The 25,165-nt window shown below is 44.4% G+C and overlaps 1 protein-coding gene and 1 long non-coding RNA gene across 4 annotated transcripts in view; one reads left to right on the forward strand and one right to left on the reverse strand.

Moving 5' to 3' along the window:
- The window catches only part of VEZT (vezatin, adherens junctions transmembrane protein), a 280,161-nt gene extending 269,012 nt beyond the window's left edge, over positions 1-11,149 (reverse strand). For all 3 annotated transcript variants that reach the window (XM_078675941.1, XM_078675933.1, XM_078675924.1), the window contains exon 1: positions 10,996-11,149. In XM_078675941.1, the coding sequence (XP_078532067.1) occupies positions 10,996-11,031 (36 nt within the window). In that variant the 5' untranslated portion in view covers positions 11,032-11,149. The remainder of the gene's footprint in view (positions 1-10,995) is intronic.
- Positions 11,150-11,293: 144 nt separating this feature from the next.
- LOC144818481 (uncharacterized) lies at positions 11,294-14,999 on the forward strand. Its single transcript, XR_013607119.1, has 3 exons — positions 11,294-12,253; positions 14,464-14,559; positions 14,871-14,999. It is a non-coding gene; the product is annotated as an uncharacterized LOC144818481 (long non-coding RNA).
- The last annotated feature ends 10,166 nt before the right edge of the window (positions 15,000-25,165 follow it).

Consider the following 25,165-nt stretch of genomic DNA (forward strand, 5'->3'; position numbering starts at 1 on the left):
CTGAGAGATTATGGTATGAGTTCCATATACCACAATAATTTGCATTACAACATGCAAGATATCTATCTCCTATTACCAACTTTTGGAGATATTCGCGCTAAGCGCGAATATCTCAAAAAAGTTATACCTGCCCTGAGCAGTTCTTAGCCATGTTATCCAATGGGAGGTGGATAACATGGCTAAGAGCATTAGCTCGGTAATGCATGAATATCGCTGACTTTTTAGCGATATTCGTGCATTGCGGCCGTTTTTTATCGCATTTGCGATAAACCTTGATAATAGCAAGGTTTATCTTCGATAATTTCTGACGATGCTTAGCGGTAAAAAATTCGTTGGTAAGCATCGTTAGCGATAAATATCGCTTAACTTTGGTAATATGCACCAACGTCTGTTAACGTTCGATTCGAAGGAAATGAGGAAGTGTTGAAAAACATTGTTTGCGCCATCTTGCCTTTTTTTAAATGCCACACTTTTGTCGTGCACGGCAGCCATTTTAGATGCCTTGACCAGACCCACTCTCTGCACGCTGTCGATTCGTAGCATGGCTCCCCACCCTCGCAAGCATCTTCCCCAGGCACTGGTCACCCCCGCTCTCTGTCTTATGCATGGGCAATAAACCTCCCCCCATCTGCGCTGCTCTTCCCTGAGAATCACACTCTGTGCCCGCCCGACACCTCCCTTTCGCCCTATTCACTACCGCACCCTCTGACACTCCTCTTCCTCTGTGTCCGATTGTCCAGGCTATCAGCTAGCCCTGCAGATGTAGTTTATGGCTCCAGCTGTAAAGAATCACCCCTCTTTAAAGGAGTTATAGTAGATCAAGGCCCACACCCGATGAGATCCGTCACACCACACGTGTTCCTACTATCTGAAAACCATCCTGTATTGTGATTGTGGAGGGGACCGAGCCTGAAGCGGAAGATTCCAGGAATGACTCTTTGTACATCAAAGTTTTTACAATTATGTGTCACATTAAAAATATATAGCACTCCAACAAAGTAGTAGGAATATAAAACTTTAATAACATATAAATATATACAACAAAACAAAAACAGTAAAAACATTTAAACAACGAAGAGACCGTGGCAATTTCTTTTGAATTCCTGATGAGGACATGTTACTAGTTCTTTCAAATTATGAAAATTCAGAAGATGTTGCCTGGGGGTGGGTCGTCAGTAGCAGTCTGTTGTGCGAATAGTTCCAAGGCAGCAGAACGCGCTGAAATCTAGATGGCACGAAAGTGATGTCTAGTAAGTTGCCGCCCAGCAAATAACGGCGTGGGGCGCCGCGGGGGTGAGTGAGTCCAGTAGGCACCACAGCTATTCTTACCGGCATTGCAGAATTACTGCTGGGGACAATGCCTGTGCTGTAGCAGGGTCACAGCAGAAACAAAAAGGATTCTGTTGAAGATGTTGTTGGTTTTCAATTTGAAAACAGTTCTGGTGTCAACTGCTATGCTAATGTAGTGGTTAATGTTTTGTTTTCTCTAGAAAATGTAAAAGAGGGGGAGGCAGTCCAAAGTTCCGTTAAAAGGGCAAAGGAAAGGATCGGTGGTTTGAACTATCAGTCAAAAAGGGGAGGGGGTGCAACAATTTTTCCTACCGGGTCACACTGTGCTTTCACCGGAACTGAGGTCTGCAGGATTCTAGTAATTCAAAGTGAGGCTGGCGCCAGCATGGGAGCGCCGACGTCCCGCGGCTACAGTTTCGTCACTCCACGGGCGATCATGGCAGTCATTCCCCATCGGGGGTGTCTGCGGGGGTCGGGGACTCCCGCGGCTCCTCTAGAATCTTCAAGGTCGTGGAGGACTACGGTGGTGGAGTCAACCAGTGACCGGGCCATTTCTTTATGCTGGGCCCGCTCTTGCCAGGTCGACCGCCATTTTGAGAGTTCGGTAGCTACTGGCGATCGCGGGGTCAAATGAGCGGACGGGCTCCACCCTGCCGGGCGAGACGTTGCAGCATCGCCACAGTGGAAGAACCCTTTTCCGGGCGCTTGGAGCGCCGAGGGTGCAGGTGGGAAGCCTCCACTGGGGAGGCGGGAGAGGCCTGTTCGCATAGTCTCTCCCTCCCAGTGCACCCCACGGCGTCTCGCTTGAGATTTGTTATGGCCGGACCAGGCGATGAGGACGAGGGGGGGGGGGGTCGGAGGCATGTGCAAGACATCCCCCCCCAGTGTTGTCGCAGCCATTATTCAAGAGAGAAGAAGTGTCCCGTCCGTCTTCGGGCCGGGCTTCCGGTGGATGTCGGCCGGACGCCCCTGGCTCTGGCCCCATGAACGGGTTTCTTGGTTTATCGGCTGCAGCCGGATCTCGTCGGCCTCGGCCCCCCGACCGTTGGTGGCCGGACCGGAAGAGCATGTGGCGGGACTACCTGCAACTCTCAAGGGCCACCGCGGCCGGACTGGGAGAGAGAGGGGAGGGTCGAGGAGACATTCCCCCCCCCTGAAACTCTTCAGCGTTGTAAAGGCAATCCCCTGGCCGGGTCCCGCTGGCCTCGGCCTCTCCTCCGGCTACACCCTACGTTAGGATCTCCTGGCCGAGGCGTGGCAGCAGGATCCGCCTTATATGGGCTGCTCCCGGCTGGGCGTAGCCGCAACCCTGCCCCACCTTGGAAGTTTCCAGAGTGGGGGCGGATGTTCTACTGACTTGCATTTTCCCTAGTCTATCGATTTTTTTGGCGTGGCAGGCGGTGGGACAGCGAGGGGTGATTTGGTTTCTCTTACTGTTTTTCTGGTCTCTCACCACTGGCATATTTCTAACGTTTTCTTGTTTCTAGGACATTAATAGGTTTTATCATTACGTTATGTTATCGTTTCTTTGTTCGTTGTTTAATAAAAGTTTATGTTCATCAGTGGCCTACTGATTTTCGTTTTCCTATTCTTTTCTTTCCAGGTTGTTTCATGCTAAAGTTTCTGTTAACAGGATACAGTGATCACTTCGTTATTATTGCATATGTCCTTTTCACTAGGGGTGCTCTCTGGTCGGGCCAGATGACGTATCTCTAGTAAATGGTCCGGGTGAAACAGGTGCATCAATCAGTGGGGAGTAGATAGGCATGACAGATTACAACGGGGGAGAAAGGTCCGCATTACGTACCCTTTCACTATTTGCAAAGATTTTCCTACGTATATTTGCAAACAGGGAATACCTCCAAAAAGAACCAATTCCCAAACAGTCAATGTTTGGGGAAACAATCAATCAATGAGGAACGAAATAGGCACGACGTGTTAAAGGTTTGCATTACCTACCCTTCACTATCTGCAAAGGGAGAGAGAATATTCCTATTCTTCCTCGTTTGCAGGCAGAGAAGATACTTAAGAGAACCAACTTCGAACAATTCAATGCTCGATTCAAACAATCAAGAAGGGGTACTGTGAACACAAATGAACGCCGCTTATGTACATACACATTGGTATTATCAACAGGTTGTTCCTAATGTTTCTATTTTAGGGAGGTCAAAAAGAGATCCCATTAGTGGCCTACTGATTTTGCTCGATTCCTTTTCTTTTTTTACACGATTTTTCGCTATCTGCAAAGACTAAACAGAGTATTGCGACTCTGTGCTTGTTTGTAAATAGAGAATGAACCAAAGAGAACAATCAATCAAATGGAGAGAGAAGCAGGCACGACGGATTACAACGGGGGCAAAGGCCTGCGTTAACTACCCTTCACTATCTGCAAAGAGAGAGTACTCCTAATAGAAATGAGGGGTGGGGGGCAGCATTCAAAGCAGATCAGTGTGCATAAACACGAAAATGTTTTTACTTACCACGTACTTGACATTCGACAGCTTATGATATTTGCTATTAAAAAACCATTGAAATTCACTGAAAAAACCATAGGTTATAGACCATATATAGTTAGGAATTAGCATTTAAAAAACCTTATTTTACTCACACAAAACCATTGAAATTCCATATATAGTTAGTTGCACTAACTATATATCGCGCACCCGCAATCCACTGCTGATCATGTCACATATTACATCATTCATGACATGGTCAGTGACATCACTGATGACATCACTGATGACATCACTGATGACATCATCCAGTGACTGTGTGTTTCTGTAAAGTTTAAATATGTTAGATATATTGAAGAATGAGTGGATGTATAAGTGTCTCGATGAAGGATTTAGTAGGTGCGTGACTGACTGTATGAGTGAGTGAATAAATGTGTCGTACTAAATGCATGGGTTAGTGACTAAACTGCCTGAATGTTTGCTTCAGTATGTCTGTTGTGATGTAAACTGCTGCATGTGTGGATCATTAGCTATATGAGAGGCTACATATGTTATTGATTGGTTGCCCAAGTATTTGTATGGGAGATTGAGTTTGTGTGGGGGTGGCTGGGAGGTGTGTGACTCTGTGCATAGATGTGTGAGCAGTTGATTCACTAGGTGTATGAGTTCAAGAGTGCATGTGGAAACAGCTACATGGGCGGTTGACTGTGTGCATGAGTGTATTGATGAGTGAATGGATATGTCAATGCTACATGTCATAGTAAGTACATATGTAAAACACAGTACATGTGAGAGTTGGCATATATAAATAACTGTGCATGAGAGCCACTGAATGTGTGAGTGGCTGTATGGATCATTGTGAACTTGTATCAGGGATTGTATAAGAGAGTAAATATGTGTTAGTATATGTTTGAATAAGTAAGGTGTGTATAACTGTATAGTTGAGGAAATAGAGGTGTGATTGATTCTTTGCATGACTGACTAGGTGTGTGAGTAACTCCATGGATGAGTAACAGTGTGTGAGTGTCTGTATACACTGAGTGTATCTAAGGTTTTATTAGAGTCTGAAGAGGTTTATCGTATTAGCACAAGAATGATGTCAAATGAGATGTCATCAGTGATGTCATCAGTGATGTCACTGACCATGTCATGAATGATGTAATATGAGACATGATCAGCAGTGGATTGCGGGTGCGCGATATATAGTTAGTGCAACTAACTATATATGGAATTTCAATGGTTTTGTGTGAGTAAAATAAGGTTTTTTAAATGCGAATTCCTAACTATATATGGTCTATAACCTATGGTTTTTTCAGTGAATATATATATATACACACATATATATATATATACACACACATATATATATATATATACACACACACATATATATATACATATATTTATATATATACACACATATATATATTCACTGAAAAAACCATAGGTTTCAGGCCTTATATAGTTAGGAATCAGCATTTAAAAAACTTTTGAAATTCACTGAAAAAACCATAGGTTTCAGGAGTTATATAGTTAGGAATTCGTTTTTAAAAAACCTTTGAAATTCACTCAAAAAACTATAAGTTTTAGGGGTGTTATAATTAGCTGGACATTTCACTCATACAAAACCATTGAAATTGCTCCTATATAGTTAGTTGTACTAACTATATTTCGCGCACCCGCAATCCACTGCTGATGATGTCACATATTAGATCATTCATGACATGGTCAGTGACATCACTGATGACATCTCAAATGACATCACTGATGGCATCATCCAGTGAATGTGGTTTGCTTCGTTATTTAAATTATTTAAATATGCATTATATATATAGCAATTTGCATTGAAGAATGAGTGGATATATATAAATAAATATTTGGATGGAGGATTTAGTAGCAGATACTCTGTTCTTGACCCTAAAAAGTTTCCTTTTCTTTGGAACTGTACACCCTAACTATTTTTGCTAAAATAAATAAACCCATTGACTCAAAAGCAAACAAATAAGATTGACAACACCAAAAGCTGATGAAAAGCAGATACAAAGCAGATACAATCCAGATCAGCTCTATAAGTGCCCCCTGTCTTTCACAACCAGACAGCTGCACTGTCTAGCAGGGTTCAACCTAAAAAGGGCACATCACTACAACTCCCATATCAAGTCAGGAGGGCAGGAGATACCCATCCCTACAGACCTTGTCATTATCAGACCACCTGTCAAGTGCACTTTGTAGTCGTGTAAAATAATAATGCTTTGGTGCTCTTAAAAGTGTGAGAGATGGCTTTCATTTGCAGCCATATATGTATTACCCAGCAGCATTTAGCCACGCAAATCAACCTACTTAACAATTCTACATATTTTCAGAGCAAGCAGACAGCATCTGGCAATAGTGCACGAAGCCCAGAGATAAAAGGTGTCGTCAGCATCCCTTTACCAATCCCCTCCTCTTGAGCTCACAAAAAGTCAGGCCTGGGTAATTATACGTACAACATGAATTATTGACGGAACAGGATTTGCTAAACAGTAACTTTTTGACACATGACTGCTTAACCTGTCAAAATCTTTAATAGCATATTACTATCCCTAGGGCTGTCGGCATGGGTCTCACATCTGTGAATGACAAAGGAGGGAAAGATAACCTGATTGTTGGAATATAACTTCAAATTGGATGGAGGAGAAAAACTCAGATGAGGAACGCACATTGGATTAGGTAGATCTACTTTTTATATTCTTACAACCAGGGTTCCAGGGCAAGGCACCCCTTTTCAAGTACTTAAGACCAACAGCTGACTTTCAGCATCAATCCTCCTGCTTGTAAAGCCTGACCTGCCACAAATTAAACCACCAGGCTAACAGCAAACATGTCTTCCCAGCTTCCAACAATATATTACTTTGGCAATAATGCCTCCTCTGCCAGTGAGACAGCAGGAGACAAGCCCGTTCCCACTGCAGTGGCAAACCAAGCATATTTATGTTCTCATATGCAAGGAGAGGCCAGTCGGGCTTGCACTAAGTGCAGGAGGCGCACTTCTTTTAGAACATCATCACTCTATCTTGCTGCACCACTCACAGTTAAAACGTCTACACAGCGAATACATACTCCTTAGGAATAGTATGTTCTCTTCAATACAGCAAGAAAGCCAAGACTGCATTTATAACATCTGAGTACTAAATGTAGTATAGGTGATGGGACCCACCACTTCGTCACAGACTCTATTCTGGAATCAATGCTGATAAAACGAGAGATGTCGCTGGAATTAGCCCAGAATAAGTTCTATGGGGAGGAACGAAACATGTTGGTTGCCTTTGGCAGTTCATTCAAGCAAAAATTGTATGGAAAAATAAATTATGTGTTTACAAGAATCACTTGTATTTTAAGAAACTCATTTGAATGAACTATAAAGACTACCCATTAAAGACTATGTAAATAAAGACTGCTTGAGTACAGATGATAAAAAAAATTTAAGAGTGCCTCTCCCATCACATTCTGGGTAATTCAACACTCAAATGGACTTCAGTAAATCTCACAGTAAATGAGATTACTTAACATAACAAGGATAATGATCAGCAGGTCTGTGGTTGGTGTCTGATTGAAAAAATTCAAAACAAACTCCTGCTGGTGTATACCCGTCATAGCATGATGATACAAAGGTGAATGCTTGAGTGGGCAGACTGTGATTGGAGTCCTAGTGATAAGTGCTGGATGCACTGGGTCACATCAGAAAAGCAACAGAAACGCAACAGTTGTTATTTTTGAATGTAGTTCTTGAACAAATAATAGGAGGCAGTAATATTTTGGCGTTTCAACCTAAAGGTCTAAATTGGATAATCATCTGGGCAGGCAGAAGTGTTCGCGTGACCATTGTTATCAGGAAAGGTTTAGCAGTGGGCAATTCACAGCAAACCAAAAGAAATAGGTGCGATTCACCTTGTATGCTGAATGAATAAGGAATCTGAAAAAGGATTGGGCAAATGTAATGAGTATTGCATAGAACACTAAAGGAACATAGCAGACTTTGCATCTCAAATGAGTACAGGAGACTGTCGTACAGCACAGCTACAACTCTATGCACCATAATGTAGCCCTTAGCAGACTGCGTGCCAACCAACACATTTTAAATCTACCAAGTAGTTTTGAAAGACTGAAAGAAAAAATTTTAATGATTTATTAAAAAGACTTATGAATTAGTAAATATTTTTGAGTGCATTTGCCATTTTGCCAAGGACAGATTCTATGCGGATGCTGCAAGCGGCACTGTGGTCATTTGTTGTCCTAAATTCCTAAAACATTCCCTTTCACACACCCTTAGTAGCAAAATCACCTAAGTCAAATAACATTAGTAAGGGTTTTTGCGGCAATCACTTTGTTTAATTGCGTTCTTTTTTTTTATCGTAGAAAACTTCTCTTACAATGTATTATTGTTTTAGTTCCGTACAGTTGTAGATGCTCCTGGTACGAATTTAAACAGAATTAACTTTGTAGGGCTAGGGTTCATTCTAAAAAATATTTTACTTCAAATGTACAAACGAAAAAATTAATTCTTTAAGTCCTGACTCTCTACCGATAAGTTTAACCTAACACACCAACTTACAGAATATGTTGTGTCTTATAATATCTCTTTTTGAACCTTCTGGCACTCTACTGGGACAGCACCAATGCCAGGGAAACATTATCTTGCAAGCCCCTTGGCTTCTAGCCCCCACGGCACCTGCCACACAGCTATTCATGGGTTGACAAGTTTTATCACATCATGCGTTCTCATCAGACATTCTGTCACTCATAACATTGCCATTCATGACCTAGAGTCATGTGTCACACAATAAACCATCAACATACACACCTCATGAACGATTTTACAAAGGTCTCCGTCCACCACACCATGCAGGTACCAGCTGTCAGGTCACCCACTAGCAGCTGCAGAAGAATGATATATTGTCAAACAACCCCACGTCATGGAGTAGGAACCACAAAGTCATCAGGGGAAAGAACAGTCTCAAGGATCTTGACAACCTCTGGGGACAACTGTCCTTAACTGGCAACCCTTGCTCTCTTACTATACCCGCCCTCGACTTTGCAGCCACTGCACATCAATGCCTAGTTTAGCAGGTCCTTTATATTTTGTCCCCCAAGTGATTCTCGAATCAGCTGCCACTGCCTGCAACCACAACTCTGCTGTCACTGTCTGAAATCAGTTTTGTTGGCCCTGCCTGCAACCCTCAGCTCTGCTGCCCCTGCCTGCAACCCTCAGCTTTGCAGCCCCTGCCTGCAACCCTCAGCTTTGCAGCCCCTGCCTGCAACCCTCAGCTTTGCAGCCCCTGCCTGCAACCCTCAGCTCTGCTGCCCCTGCCTGCAACCCTCAGCTCTGCTGCCCCTGCCTGCAACCCTCAGCTCTGCTGCCCCTGCCTGCAACCCTCAGCTCTGCTGCCCCTGCCTGCAACCCTCAGCTCTGCTGCCCCTGCCTGCAACCCTCAGCTCTGCTGCCCCTGCCTGCAACCCTCAGCTCTGCTGCCCTTGCCTGCAAAACCTCAACTCCTCTGCCTCTACCTACAAAATGTCAGCTCCTCTGCCCCTACCTGCAAACTTTCAGCTCCTCTGCCCCTACCTGCAAACCCTCAGCTCCTCTGCCTGCAAATTCTCAGCTCCTCTACCCCTGCCTGCAAAACCTCAGCTCCTCTGACCCTACCTGCAAACCCTCAGCTCCTCTGCTCCTCTGCCTGCAAATCCTCAAATCCTCTGCCACTACCTGCAAAATGTCAGCTCCTCTGCCCTCCTCTGCCCTTCCCTGAAAACTTTCAGCTCCTCTGCCCCTACCTGCAAAATATCCCACAAAGAACAAGCGTCGCAAATTAGCCACATACATTCAGCAGGGGTGTGTTAAGATTGTAATAAGTAGCTGTTGCATTTAGGAGCATGGGGTCATAAATATATTAATCAAGCATGGTGTGGTAGCACACTCATTAAAGACAGCAAATTTCCCATTGAAATTACCATTAAATTGGTACAGGCATACAGTAAAACTGTATGCCTGTATGCAAACAAAATTGGGTTTCAGTGACTATTAGTCCTTTGTGCATAAACAAGTGTCTTTATCAATTTTGATCCTATTAAAACTTTTATTTTTCATCACACGTTAGAATTAGAAAAAAAACACTTCTTTTGTGCTTCCTGTTTATTTTGACATATCTGTACAGTTCATTTATATGTATTTAAATGTGATGTTAGAAGTAAACAATATCCTAAAATCTTTGGGAAGCATTGTTGCAGAAACGCGACCCAAATTTTATAATGAAAAACTTTTGCAACCCAACTAGCTCTAATGGATATGAAGTGAGCAATGTTATAATGTAACTAAAGCATCGTGCAGTAGCACACTGTCATTTAGAGGCAGCACATTTTCCATTGAAATGGCCACTAAATTTGCACAGACATAGTTTGACAGATAGAACTATATCGCACACAAATAATGTGTGGAAATTGGGAGTGTGTTGATTGTTTTCATCCTATTAAAATCTTTGCTTACATCACAATTCATAAATACAAAAAATTGGATATGTTTTTGCTTTCCTAACTGCTGCACTGTACAGTTCATTTACATGTATTTACATTTTGTTGTGTTTTACAAAAAATGACATCCTATACCTTTTCCTTCAACACTCCTTGTACTCCAGCTAGATTGTCACATAATGGGTCAGAAAACTAGACTGAATGACCAGATACAACACAAAATGCCCTGTCATCTTTAATGCTCATTCCCCTTTGGAACTCTAGCAGCACCTGCGCTTCTGTTCCCAGCGATTGTGCATGTTTTGCAGCTCTTGACTGGAAACCACAGTTCTGCAGCCTCAGCTTTTCTACCTACCCCTGTCTGCACCTCCCAGTTCCACGCCCCCAGCCCAATGATCCCCGACTCTGCTACCCCGGAATGAACCCCCAGCTCTAGCAGTGTTAAATTACCTCCAGCGCTGCTGCCTATGTACGAGCTGCTGTCCTCGCACCTGTACCAATGCCACCGGTGCAGACCCAATTTTAAAGATTAAGACTCATGCCTCATCCCCTTTGCAAACCGAAGACCATTTCCCCTGCTATCCCAGCGCATTAGGTTTACTGGCTGCACCGTCCTGCTTGTGCACGCCAGCCCTACAACACCTGGATGATTCCCCCTGGAGCCCAGGTTTGCCCCAGGCCGGAGCCTGCTCTGCTGTCCGTTGTCACTGCAGCGTGCCAGTGCATTCAACATGGAGCTGTCACCCACCTCAAACACCACTTCTTCGTCAAACTCCGCAGTCATTGCTCTCCGCCATGCCAATCCGCTGCACTCCGGGAAATGTAGTCGTGCAGAGCCCGGAAGCTGAGCAGCTACACACCCTGTACCCTCTCCAGAAGAAACTACATCTCCCAGAAGCTCGCCGGTAACATCTGGTATCCCCTTGGGATTAGTACATCCCCTGCTCCTCGGCAGCCTTCAGGGGGATGCGCTATTGGCCAGTTCGGACGCCCCGCCCACTGAAGGAGAGGCGAAGCTGGACCCGCCCCGGCGTCAGCAGGCAGAAGCAGCGGCACGCCGAGCAGAGCTACGGTTACTCAATAAATACACCTGTCAAATGTAAATATATAGCGCTCGTCTTCTCTGGAAGCGCTGAGCGGGCTCGGTGTGTTTACCTTGCCATCAGCACTGAGACGGGCCAATGACGGACTCGCGGGAGAGTATGATAAATGCATACAGTGAATTGTAAAAAAAGTAAAATAATCGATGCCCTTAAGAGACGGAAAAAAACGAGCGTAACGAGATAGAAACACAAACGTGAAGGGAATTAAACAGAGGAGCAAAGTGGCAGCGATTGAAAGGATAGATGTAAGAAGCCAGGGTCTCGACGAAAGGATGTAGGTTTAAAAATAGAATGCGAAAAAACGACAAGACGACAACAGAGAGAGAGAGAGAGAGAGAGAGAGATAGATAACGCGTTTTGGCTTTTAAACAGCAAAACGTGGTTCAGGAAGAGCAGGCGTACAGCGTGGATAAGAATATAGCACACTTCTCTTATTTGAAGACGTACTAGGTTGCCACTGTATTGTGGCACACGTTTGTTTCCTTTTAGCGTACCTCAGCTGCTCTGTGCGGACTGGCAGTTTTCTCTTTTAAGCAGCGCTTGAATCCTGGGACTGGAAACAAATTCCAGGAGGCCATACATTGAGAGTCAAGTAATGGCAGCCTGGAGTCAGACAGTTAACGTGCATTTTTTTCTAACTCTGCCACAAAGAAATTGACAAGAATGCAAAGTTACAAAGTTGATGGTAAACTTATCTAACTTAATTGTTGACATAGGTAGCATTAAAAAAATGTAGTTAAAATACCTGCTGCACAAATCTTAGTGTAAACAGCAAGCTCCCGTGTAGCCTTTCGGTAAGAGAACTCTGTCAGCTAATGCACTTTCTGGAGAGAATTGTGTGCAGTCTAGTCATAGGCGTGACGCATTCTAAAACAATATAGAAGACTAACGTGCATGCACACAGTGAGTAACATGCAACTTTGTTTTATTTGTATTACTGATTCCTACTGCATGCAAACAATTCACATGTTTTCTAAAATTTTCAGAGATTCTTGTGTTAATTTCAGGACAAAAGTTGCAGTCTTTGTAATATAGCTTAATTAATTATGAACCTGCATCAAGGAGCTGTATGCTAACCAGAAGGCGTATGTTTAGCACTCTAGTGTTTTTTCTCAATCCTATGTTATTTTAAGGTTGCTAATAGGGTTTATCTGGTTACTAATAAACATGTATTAAAGTGCTATATTATAAGCACTAATATAGACACATATATCTAACATGCATACAGTACATTCATATCCATTTTATAAAGGCCATGCAAAAGTTAAAACCCTTAGTCCAAAACAAAGCTGCTGGAAATTATCATCTTTTGTGTTGTATTTGACTAGATTTTTGCCTTGACTGTTTTGTTGGCTTAGAACGCAGTGTGCTTTACTGCTGCTGAACAGCAGTAAAGTGCCTGTGCTCCTCCTTTCATCATTATGAAATTGGTATACACCTGTAAGCCCCTAGTTTATGGTACCATGGGTACCCAGGGCCTGTAAGTGAAGGGTGCCTGGTGGGCTGCAGCACCCTTGTGCCACCCACTACATCAGGGCTTCCCAACTTTTTAGAACCACGACCCAATTAGTAGAGAGACAAATCTTCACTACATACCTGGCTTCATTAAATGTGAGCCTAATCACATTGAGGAGTGCATTATGGGTGAAGAAATGACCTGCTTCCAATTCCCACGATTCTACCAGAGTATCAAAGACATGAAGAGTGCCATTAGAGTACAGATCTCTTATTGGCGGTTTTGCAGCCACAGTCCAAGGCTGTTGTTATATGTTCTGGTTATGTGCTTTGAATTCTGGGAGGCACCACAGCAGTATGTCAGGTGTGTAAATCTACTTAACTTTCTAGGCAATCTAGAACCCGGCACCAGCATTGCCTGCGGATTGTAAGACACCCTGGGTATCTCTTGGGTCAGGGGTGCATTCCCTTATACCACCTCACTCATTATATTAACACCCAGCATTGCATGAAGCTCAAGTTGTTCTAGATCATCCACAGCTGACAACCATTTCATGGACCAAGGCAGCTGGGCGGCTAGGTAATGCACCTCATAATTTGCACCCCCATTCCACCCTCTTCCAGTCGTCACATGATGTTGTTCAGAACCACTTGCCCGCATCCTCCACCCCATATAGTTGAATCAATGGAGAGTACAGCAAAGAATTTCCTGGGCAGCGACCTGGAAGCTTTGCAAAATAATACAATAGCCAGAATATAAGCAGCATTTTTGCTATGGCTGGGCGTCTCATTGGAGACAGCAAGAGGGTACTCCAGAAAGCCAATCATTGTTTAGCTTTGGCCATCACACGGCTTGTGTTACCAGAGACCAGCCGTGTAGTGTCATGATATATTTGAATCACCAAATATATAAATGTGTCTGTCTCCCAGACTAAGAAATCCCACTCTGCTTCCAACCAGTCTGGTTGTGCTGCTGGTCTCAACTGGAGAAGGCAGGACTTGTCCCATTTGACTTGAGTCCAGATATGTGGCTGAAGTCAGTTAGCAGTTTCAGCTCCTCTGGTGAGGCAGTCTCAGGGTAACATAAGTATAACATTAACAACGTGTCATCAGCTTATAAGGAGCCCATGTGATATTTGTGTGATACTCTAATCCCCCAGCTACTCTCTCTATAACTTAATAAACATGATAACTGCTTCATAGCTTGTTCAAGTAATAGTTTCAGCAAGAGGCATACTTGCCTCGTTCCCAACAGGATGGGCCTTTATGTAGCTATTGTGAACCCTGTACGGATTCCAGCTAGGGGCCGTTTCTATAGGAGTCGGATCCATTTTAATATGTGACACCCTCACATCCCCGTATGAACTGCAAATAAATATTGCCACAATAAGGTGTCAAACACCTGTTCTATATCCATAGAGACTATTATAGGTATTGTGTCACCTGGTGATAACTGGTCCATAACATGAGACAAACACCTATGGCTAAAAGGCATGCTCTGTTTAAAAAACTGAACCGCACACACCGGGTTACGTGTACATTTACTCTTAAGTGAGCGAGACGTTGTGTTTTGATAAATTAATTTTCCCAAAGTAGTTTAATTTGAGATTTTTATTTTTTTATTTGTATTCAAATTTTTTTTCTTTTTTCTTCCTCAGTACAAAAAAGTGCCAAATCAAACCCCCCGCCTACCCTCCAGGACGTTATGCCCATACTTCTCACCAGATCTTAGCTCCCATCTGCAAGCATTAAAAGTATGTCAGACTATGAAATTAAATAACTGCTGTAAATATTGTATATATATATAAAAAAAATTGTTGTTTTAAGAATTACATAGATGAGAAAACTGTAAAAATTGTATATAAATGTATAGTTTTATAGATCAACACACACAAATGTATGGAGTGTAATCTAGCCCAGTAGGTAAAGATCTCTGGACAGTAGGAAATGATTACATGATATAGATAAGATGTAGATAAAAAAGAGAAAAAGTAAATGCTAGACGTTGTTAGTATATCGAAATTTTACAGATGAATTACTAAACTACTATTTTTCATTATTGTAGCATGAAGTTCTTGCAATATTTGAAAATACAGATTTCCTGAGGAAGGCAACTAGCCGAAACGCGTTGGAAGGGAATATATGCTGTATTTATAAATAGAAATTATGATCTGCTAATTGATGTATATTGACATATCAGTTGTTATATCTTTTTTGTACTTTTAAAAAAAAAATCATATTCTATGATATAAATGTGTGATTGAAATACAAAAACGAAATTAAAATATATCAACACACTTTTTTGTACTGAGGAAGAAAAAAGGAAATTTTTTTTGAATACAAATAAAAAAATAAAAATCTCAAATTAAGCTACTTTGGGAAAATTAATTTATCAAAACACAACGTCTCGCTCACTTAAGAGTAAATGTACACGTAACCCGGTGTGTGCGGTTCAGTTTTTTAAATAGTATTCTACCTTGCCAGGGTTTATCCGTTAAGGCAGGGGCCCCGACTTTTCTAAATAAAAGGCATGCTCTGTCCAGGGATAAAACCACATTGGTCAGCATGCACCAGATGCTTGATTACACCCTGCACACTGTCGTGTGTTATGTATGCTCAGGGAACACGCAGGACACCAGATATATTTCAATGCTCTTTATTTGGCATGCATGCTCGGAGCGCCTCAGCACGTCTGTCCTCGTCCTCGTCCTACTATGTACCGCCCCTTCCTGTCCGTCCACAGGAAGTCCTGTCCAGTGACCTGGTCACTGCCCTGTGACCCACACGGTCCTAGTGCCCGGTCACTACATCTCCCCCTTTGTCACCAACAGAACGTCTTTGTCACATGTACAAATCCTTGGTACATTATCCTCAGAATTATGAGAGAAAATGATAGACCGAATGGAGAGAGAGAGAGAGAGAGAGAGAGAGAGAGAGAGAGAGAGAGAGAGAGAGAGAGAGAGAGAGAGAGAGAGAGAGAGAAAATAAAGTCTCTACATTTCTTCTAGTAGTCTTCTTGTCTTCTTGCACTCCCTTCTTGTCCTCCGTTTTCCTCTTTTAGTGGTGTTGTCTCTCTGTTTTTTCCTTGCTCTCTTTCTTCCGTTGTTGTCACTCGTTCTTCCTCTTCCACTTTGAACTCCTTGAAATGGGAACTGTTTCTTGTTATTCTTTGATGGTCAGAAGCTGCAGTTACCATTGACCCTTTTACGTCAGTCACAACCAGCGGCTCTCTTGAGAATGGGCTGTCTGACTTCCTTTGTTGTTTCTGTCGCACTACCACCAGATCCCCTTCAGTCAGCTGGTGTTCAGATGCATTTCTCCTTTTGTCAGCATATTCTTTCATTTTCTTTTTTGCTTGGTCATCTCTTTCTGCAATGTCATTTCTATTCGCACTTTTAGTTACATCTAACTGAGGTATCCTTGTTTTGCTTGATCTCCCTAGCACCAGCTCTGCTGGGCACCTGCCAGTGGAACTGTGAGGGGTATTCCTATAGTCTCTGAGCACTTAACAAAGTGCTTGTCCAATCGATATCTGTGTCAATTTCGCTCGCTGGATGGCTTTCTTGATAGTCCCCATGAATCGTTCTGCCATTCCGTTCGCCTGTGGCCACAAGGGAGTTATTTTCCGATGTTTGATCCCCAGGTACTCCATGAATCTACGGAAATCCTCTCCAGAGAATGGAGGACCATTGTCTGTTTTCAGTGTCTGTGGTGAGCCCCAGGCGGCAAATACGTCGTCTAGCACTGGTAGGGTGGCACTTGCCGATGTCGACGATACTTCTCTCACTATGGGGAACCTTGAAAATTCGTGTCTGACCACTAGCAGGTATTTTCCACTCTCCAATGGCCCATAAAAGTCTGCTGCCAACTCGGTCCATACTGCAGGTGGCAGTTCCGACATTTTCAATGGTGTCGGCTTGGCAGGAGGTCCTGTTATTTGACAGATGTGACAGTGCGATACCTCTTTCTCCACCATGTTGTCCAGCCCCGGGAACCACACTTTTTCTCTCAGCATCTTCTTTGTCGCTACGATGCCCCGATGCGACTCATGTGCTAGCTCAACTGTTCTCTTTCTCAGTCGACGTGGCATTACAATTCTTGAGCCCCTCATCAGGACTCCGTTTTCTGTTTCAGACAGCTCTTCACTTATCTTTTTGAATGCCAGTAGTTCCTCTTTATTGACTCCTTCCTCTGTGATAGTGTTGCTGTTGATGTGTCTCCATCTCTGTTGCCGTACCACCGTCCCGATGGCCTTCATTGTCGGGTCTCCTTTCGTTTCTCGCTCTAGTTCTTCGTTTGTTATTGATGCCGGAGTGTTCTGTCTCATGATGAAGTTTAGATATTCTTCTGCCATTGTGGTGCCACCTTTTTGATAGGGAAGCGGGTGTCGTGACATGTAGTCCGCTGGATTTTGATCTTTTCCTGGTTTGTGGACAATCGTGAAGTTGTAGTCCATCAGCCTGATCCCCCATCGTTCAATTCTTGGTGGTATTTTGGCATTTGGGTTCCCGTAGATGGTCACTAGTGCTTGATGATCTGTTACTATCGTGAATGGTTTTCCGTATATGAACATGTGATAGTGCTCACATGCCCATACTACCGCCAAACTCTCCTTTTCTGATTGAGAGTATGCCCTCTCAATGTCCGACAAGCTTTTGCTTCCGTAGGCCACTATCTGTCGAGGTGAGTCTTTTCCGGGCTTGTGCTGTGCTAGTATTGCGCCAAGGCCTACCGGGCTGGCGTCTACTGTCAATTCGGTGCATAAGCTCGGGTCAAAATATGCGAGGTGGTCCACTGCCGTTACTGACGCCCTTATTTCTTCGAACGCCCTTTGGCACTCTGAGGTCCATTCGAATGTTTGGCCCTGCTTCGTTAAGTCTCTCAGTGGCGTGCTCACTGTCGCGAAGTCCTTTATATATCGCACGCAATAGCTGGCAAGGCCGAGGAATGAGCGCACGTCAGCGACATCTTTTGGTTCTTTTGTTTTCTCAAGGGTGTCTATTTTGCTGCGGTCTGGCCTCATCCCTCTCTTCGAAAAGATGTGTCCGAAGAACACTAGTTCTTCTCTGCCCAGTTCACATTTCTTCTCATTTACTGTTAGGCCCATCTCTACTAGCTGTGAACATACTTCTCTCAGGGCCTTATCATGCTCCTCATCAGATTGTCCAAACACCAGGATATCATCACTATAGTTCAAACTGTTTTTGATCGGTCTGATGATCTGCCGGATCGTTTCCTGGAATATTTCTGCTGCTGACGATATTCCGAAGCTTAATCTTTTGTATCGAAACAATCCGAGGTGCGTTGAGAAGGTCGTTATGTATCTGGACTGCTGGTCCAGCTCCAGTTGGTGGTACCCTTTGCATAAGTCGAACTTGGAGAATTTTCTCATTCCCGTCAGGCAACTTATCATGTCATCTAGATGCGGCCCTGGGTGTCGTTCTCGTTCGATGGCTGTGTTGGGGATTCTCATGTCCACACAGATTCTAATTTGTGCGGCGTCCTTTTTTGGTACCGCCACTATTGGGGACACCCATGGCGTTGGCCCTTCTGCTGGCTCAATGATGTCCTGTTCTAGTAGTGCCTTTATTTCTTCCTCCACCTGAGGTTGTAGATGGATGGGCACCCTTCGGTGATGCTGGGCCACTGGCCTGACTGATTCGTTTATGTGCAGAGTTATTTGTCTTCCTTTCAGCTTTCCAAGTCCGTTCGTTAGCTTTGGGTACTCTTGTAATATGTTCTCTCTGTCCGACATGTGATACATCATCTTTAGTAGGCCCATGACCTTCGCCGTTACATTGCTCAGTAGACATGGTGCGGGAATGTCTCCTCGTAGCACATGTATTTCTTCTGTGACAGTCTTGCCCTTGTGCGTCATGGTGTCCGTGAATTTTCCCATGTTCGTTACCGGGTTCTGTGCACCCCAGGTGAATACTCTGATATTTGACGGTTTTAGTGGTGGTTTCCTCTTCATCTTATCATATTCCGTAGCACACATGATGTTACACGTGGCCCCACTGTCCAGCACAAATACTGTTTGATGGGGCCCTACGTCGATGGTCACCCAATCCGTCTTCTTTATTGACTTCCTATCCACTAATCTGATGTGCTCTTCTTCATACCCTTCGTCCGTGGACATGAGGTACAGGCGTTCTACCTTTCCAGCTGCCCTTTCTTCTTCTTCCTCTTCTTCTCCCGACTCCAACGACGAGCCCCTGGTGGTCGCTTCCATGTGCCGTACATGTCTGTTTGTTGTCGCTCTTGGTCTCCCTGGTCTTCCTCGTTCATTTTTGAACTGTGCCCCTTGGCACATGGTGGCAAAATCTGTTGCATTTCCTGCATGTCTGACCGAATGCCGGGCATGTTCCTCGGTGTGGAAAGTCCAGACCGCATCTGTAGCATTGGGAACCGTGTTTCCTTGTCACTTGTTCCTTTGATCCTCTCTTCCAGTTGCCCGTCTTGCTTGTATCTGTCATTCGGTGTACCTGTTCTCCTCTCCGGTCCATCTGCCTGGCTTGTATCATTGCCCTTGCTTCCGCTCTCGCTAGATCCAAAATCTTTTCTAGAGTGATAGGTTCTTTAAGTAGTCTTGTGCGAAATTCTGTGTCGCGACAGCCTTCTATCAGTCGTAGGCGAAGGGCCTGTTCATTGTCATATTTTTCAAATTCGCAGTGGGCCACTAGCTTTCTCAGCCTGGTTGCAAAATCGTCCATTGACTCGTCCGACTGTTGAAATGCAGTGTTGAAGTTATATCTTTCAAAGTCAACGTTTCTTTGGGGGTCGAACTTGGTCGTTAGACATTTTATCAGTTTTTCGTATGTTTTTATTTCGCTCGGGGGCAGTGTTATGAGGAGGTCATCCACCTCACCCCCCACGAGGTTTAGGAATAGCCCTAGTTTCTTTCCTTCCACTACATCAGTCGCCTCCATGTATCGCTCAAATTTCACAATCCACTTTTCCCATCGTATTCCCACTTGTGGCTCTGATACACTGAAAGGCGTTGGTGTGCGATACTGCGCACTTTGCTTTGTTTCTGGCAATTTCTTTCTTGTCTTGTTCCTTTTGTTGCCTCTGTACTTATTTGTTTCTTATCTTTTGTTACTTTATTCTTGTTTTGTCTTTTACGTCTTATTCTTTCTTGGTGTGGCAGTTTTTTTTGTTTGTTTTTTTTTCACCTCTTTTTAAGTAGTCTTTGTGCTTCTATTTATTTTCCTTGCCTTTCTACTGGCTGCCCTTTGTTCCCTCTTGTAATTTCCTTTGTGGGACCCTTGCCCTTCTTGCTTTCCTTCTTATTTGGCCTTTTTCACTGTTTTTTGTTTGCTTTTGTCCCTTGTTTGTGCCTTTCTCGAGTGTTTGCCTGTTTCCAAGATGGCCACTCGTTTTTCTGCTCTTCCTATTCGTTGGTGCGCCTGACCTTAAGATGGCCGCCAAATCTCGCGATGTTTCACACCCACATCTCTTATGCCTGACTGCAAGATGGCCGCTCCTCTTTTCGGCTCTCCTATTGGTCCAAACCGCCTGACCCCAAAATGGCCGCCGAGACTCTCGCGAGAGCTCGCGCCGATTTCTGCTCTTTCACGCGCTTCTCCCCAGCGCTTACCGGATCAGATGGGGCATCAGGCGGCGATCTTGCTGCCAGTCGGCTGTCAGTCGGGGTGGGCTCCCGCGTCGCGGCACTTTATCGAGGGGCCTCTCTTCCTTCGTATTGGCGATGCAACCTCCAGGGTGGGCTCCTGGATGTTCCGGTTATTCTTCCGTGAGGGACACACACGTGTGGATTCTTCAGGTACCTTCGTCGCCAGTTGTCGTGTGTTACTATGTATGCTCAGGGAACACGCAGGACACCAGATATATTTCAATGCTCTTTATTTGGCATGCATGCTCGGAGCGCCTCAGCACATCTGTCCTCGTCCTACTATGTACCGCCCCTTCCTGTCCGTCCACAGGAAGTCCTGTCCAGTGACCTGGTCACTGCCCTGTGACCCACAGGGTCCTAGTGCCCGGTCACTACACACACTGTTGGCTCAGTGGCATAACAATAGCCCCCTCAGCCCCAGCAGTGCAGGGGGCAGAGCTCCCGGGGCCCAGGCACTGCGCACAGGCAGGCCTGAGGGCTCCTCACTGGAGCCCCTCCATGCCTTTTCAGGGGGGCCCCATCAAGCCTCGTTATGCCACTGCGTTGGCTAAAGGTTTGCCCAGTATTTCATTATTTTACCATCAGTGTTAATGAGGGATAGATGTCTGTACGACCGCAGATCTGTGGCGTCTTGTCCTTAATTAGGCAGTGCTACTATACCCACCTGTGTTAATCATACCTGACAATTCACATGGTGCCACAGTGTAACACATGATATCGGCTCCCATCACACAGTCACCCGGTGAGGAGCCCATATCACACGGTGGCAGGGAAAACAAGCTGAAAACCACCGTAAATAGTTGTTTTCTAAGGATTTGAACTGCCGACGCCCATTAAGGGGTAACTTCTTAGTACAAGTCTCCACCCCTCCTCACAAGGTGAGATTGTTCTTAAAGTTGGCAGGTATGGTCTTATGTTTTGCTGAGCGTGTACTAGGGTCCCCTATAGGTCGCACACAGTACATATCGCGGAGCATAATAACCATGTGAGTAACCGTCCCGCTTTAACCCCCTTGTCATGCTGTTTAGCCACGTATTAGAATTACTGATAATCTATTTTTCTCTTTTTGCGTAACAGTACATCATATTGTTTCTATAAAACCAGCACCTTTTTGATTTGCAACTTACACAACCTTTTTTTTCCCACACCTAAAACTGAAGCTCTTATCCCAGAAATGTCCTCAAATATCAACTTCTTTACCCTAAGGAAAGCTTGATGCAATTGCCTCACTGTAGTATTTTAGAAGCACCCCACTCAGTTACCCGAATGTCAGCAGTACCGTTGTTTTCCCGAAAGCTATTGTCTATATGCTCATGGATGTGAGTATGGAAAGGAGTGTCTTGAAGGGCTGCCACTTGAAGGCACCTTGTGAGAATCCCTGAGAGAGGATTTGCTCAGTTTAATGTTAGCAGAGTTATAACCCAAATCTATCAGGCCCAGAAATTCTACTCTTTTTACCCTAAGGGTGGTCCCATTGTCACCTTAAAAATTGTCTATTCTTATTTAAACTGTATGTACAGAGCAGTAGAATGAGCAATCATTGTCTTCTGTGTGCCTCTTATGCTATGTATCTGAGAACTGCCATTGTTGTATCCATCTTTTACATTTGGAAGCAAGAGATATGGCCTCTGATCCAACCACCAGCTGGTGAGATCTATCCTTTTCACAGTCAATCACCCCCATAAACTCTGCACAAACACATATGGTAGATAAATTGGGTTTATGGTGTCAAGAAAAGCAGCCTGATGTAGATTTGGCTTATAGACACTCGCCACTACAACAGTCATACCGTCTACTGCCCCCATAAGGAGTGTGTATTGCCTATCATTGTCCGTGTGAGAGTCATGCACTGTATAAAGTGCGTCTAGAAGAGATAGAATATGGCACAATATAATTAGTCGTGTCACCTTTCTTTAGGTTAGGTAACTTCTGAGAGGACATGTGTGTTTCTTGCAAGCAAAAGACAAACACACAAAAAATCAACTTCAAAACACGTTGCATCAATATGGACCAAAAAAGCATCAAGTGCCATTTGGAGGCTGTTTTAAGAACACCAGAGAACTGGGCTCCATACGATTCACTATGATTGAATAACTATAATGGTGTTTAATATAATCAACTATGGAGCTTATAATAAATCTTGCATTTGTGACATATCAAGGGAACTCTTCAGGGGGTCACTCTATCCCAACTTATAAAGTAGTAAGAGTGGGAGGAATATGGGGTGACTGCAAAATCTTCTGCATAGGAGCGTGTCAATAATGTCACTCACTTGAAGCAGCGGGAGGAGGGGGGACACCATACTAGCAAACAATCCAGATAAAATAAAGTTAAAGGATATCACCAGGTTATCATCAGACGTCACTGGTGTGATCTCCGGACCATGATGACCGTCTTCAAGTTCAGCTAGGTCACCTTCCTTCCTCGCAAAAAATTGCATGGTCATGTCAGGTTGTTGCCTGGAGAGCCTGTGCATAGATAAATGTTCAAGGATCTGCTCTCTCACTGCATGGTCACTGGGTGGTCTGCTCCTGGTAAGTTGCTGTGCTTATGTTGAGTTTTTGCATCGCCATAGTTTATTAGCCAGTGGCTGAAGTTTGCTGTCTGTTCACATTTTGATGGATTAAACCAATTGATAGACATCCTCCAGAGCTGTAAAAAAAAGTGAGCATCACTGTTCTGTACCACTCGGAACCATGCAAGGAGCAAAAGGGAATATGGTAGTTGCTTGTTGGTAAACTTTCTACCAGAAACTCTGATTTGAAAAACTTGAAAATATTTTTTTTTTGTCTTTGGATCTCAGCGGTATAGTCCAGGAAGATATGCAGGGCACTTCCTTTTACTTTCTAGGGTCGCCGTTTATGGGCCATTTGTAATATCTGGTCCAAGACCCTGTAATTAAGTATATGGGCTACCTGAGCCCTTGGTGGCGCCCCCGGCAGGGGCTGCCGACCCAGAAGACTGTCAGCTCTTTTCACGGATAGGAGCTTCATTGGACGGCCATTGTAAACTCTAGAGATCAGCCAATCTTCCATGAAAAATGCCAGGCATGGACCCTCCAGCCCCTCTAGGATACCCACCACCCGGCTATTGTTTCACAGAATCGACTTTCCTGGCCTGCAGCTGTGTAATTAATTAGTGTTGCTCCTCAACAGTTTCTTCAAGAGTCATATTTGCAGGTGAAATATCTGATAAGACACATTTGGCAATTAACTCTTTCCCTCTCAGGTTCTTATGTTCCTCCTGTAGGAGGTTGATCACTATGGCCACTGTGTACATTTTCACCTCCAACATGCCCTCCATATCCACGATTGCTTGTAGTATTCGGTTGAACTTGGTTGAATGCTCCTTCAGTTTTGATTCTACCAGTTGTAAAGCAGCTGGGTCTCCTTGAAATACCATTTTGGTGGTAGTTTCAGCGTTCTTAGTAGCACATAGTCTCAGGTTCATGGGATTTGCCACTGCGCAATTGCATTTATGGTTGATGAGCCCATGTCATTAAGTAGCAATCTGGGGAGCACCACAATTCATTCTGCATAGTATCCAAGTTAGATTATTGCTCTATTAATGTGTGTACACTCTTACTGGCCGAAGTGTGGTCCCCCGCAGTACAGTGGGGTGAAGCCTTGGCAACCCCTGGTGATCTTGCAGACAGCCTTGCAGGAGGATGTAAACAATGACGGCTAGTATGAGTCCATAAATCAAAGCTCTATCTTATAAGGATAATTTCCTTGTGCCCTTTATTGCTGAGGTCATGTGCCGCCCATCGCCTCTTGAGTGGGCCTTGAGTGGAGGAGCATAAATGGTGTAAAATGCAAGCCCATTCTATTTCACAGCCAGGTCTAATCTGCCATGGTGCACTGCACCTCACCTGGTTCCCTGTTTCCTCAATTGTAGACTTGCATTCTCTCTGAGTGATAGCCTAAGCCCCGTACATATTGTTCCTGGTAGCGAGATTTACGTATGTGTCTCTTGAAGAGCCAACGTGGCAAAAAGAAAGGAGGAGGGGGTTTTAGGAGTCTTATAATTTAAGCCACTAATGTAGGGTCTCTCTACTGCGGGCACTCCTAACAGCTCACTGTATAGCAGTTGACCCCCATGGCAATGTAGGCCTCCTCCTATCCTTTGGCAATCCTCAGCAACACTCGGGCCGAATCAGACCCACTGTGGGGGCATCCCGATATGGGCTCTCACTACTGGGGCAGCCCTCGATAGCCATTCTGGTTCCCCAGCAGGCCTCTGGTCTTCTCTTGGTCCTCCTCCAATCGCAGGACAGTGATTATGCATAAGGATAGCAGATCGGCCCTTGTAGATCTCATCATTTCTGAGGATCAATCTCCGGATCGGCACATCAAACTTGGCGCACAATCCCCGAGGGGGCCTGCTGCTGCTTTCATCGACCAATTTCGCCAAGGATGAAATGGTGAAGCTGATCATGGGCCCTGTACCTCATTGTGCCTCATTTTAATTCAGTACCAAATCAGTGCACCACAGCTGGTCTACAATCTTCTGGCAGGTCAACTATCTATGTAGGAGCCAGGCTCGCCATAACACTTTTCCACTGGGCTATTTTTACGGACCCCCTCCCAAAGGTGAATACCTCTAGCAGGCTCCCAATCTACAGGTCCCAATCCCAAAATCTGGGCATTTTGTTAGTCAGGTGCCATGTGCCCTGACTTACAGGGTACCTGTAGCCGATAGATTTGATGTGCGGGAGGGGGTGG

This window comes from Lissotriton helveticus, chromosome 1_1 (genome assembly GCF_964261635.1).
Source record: "Lissotriton helveticus chromosome 1_1, aLisHel1.1, whole genome shotgun sequence".
Taxonomy (NCBI): Eukaryota; Metazoa; Chordata; class Amphibia; order Caudata; family Salamandridae; genus Lissotriton; species Lissotriton helveticus.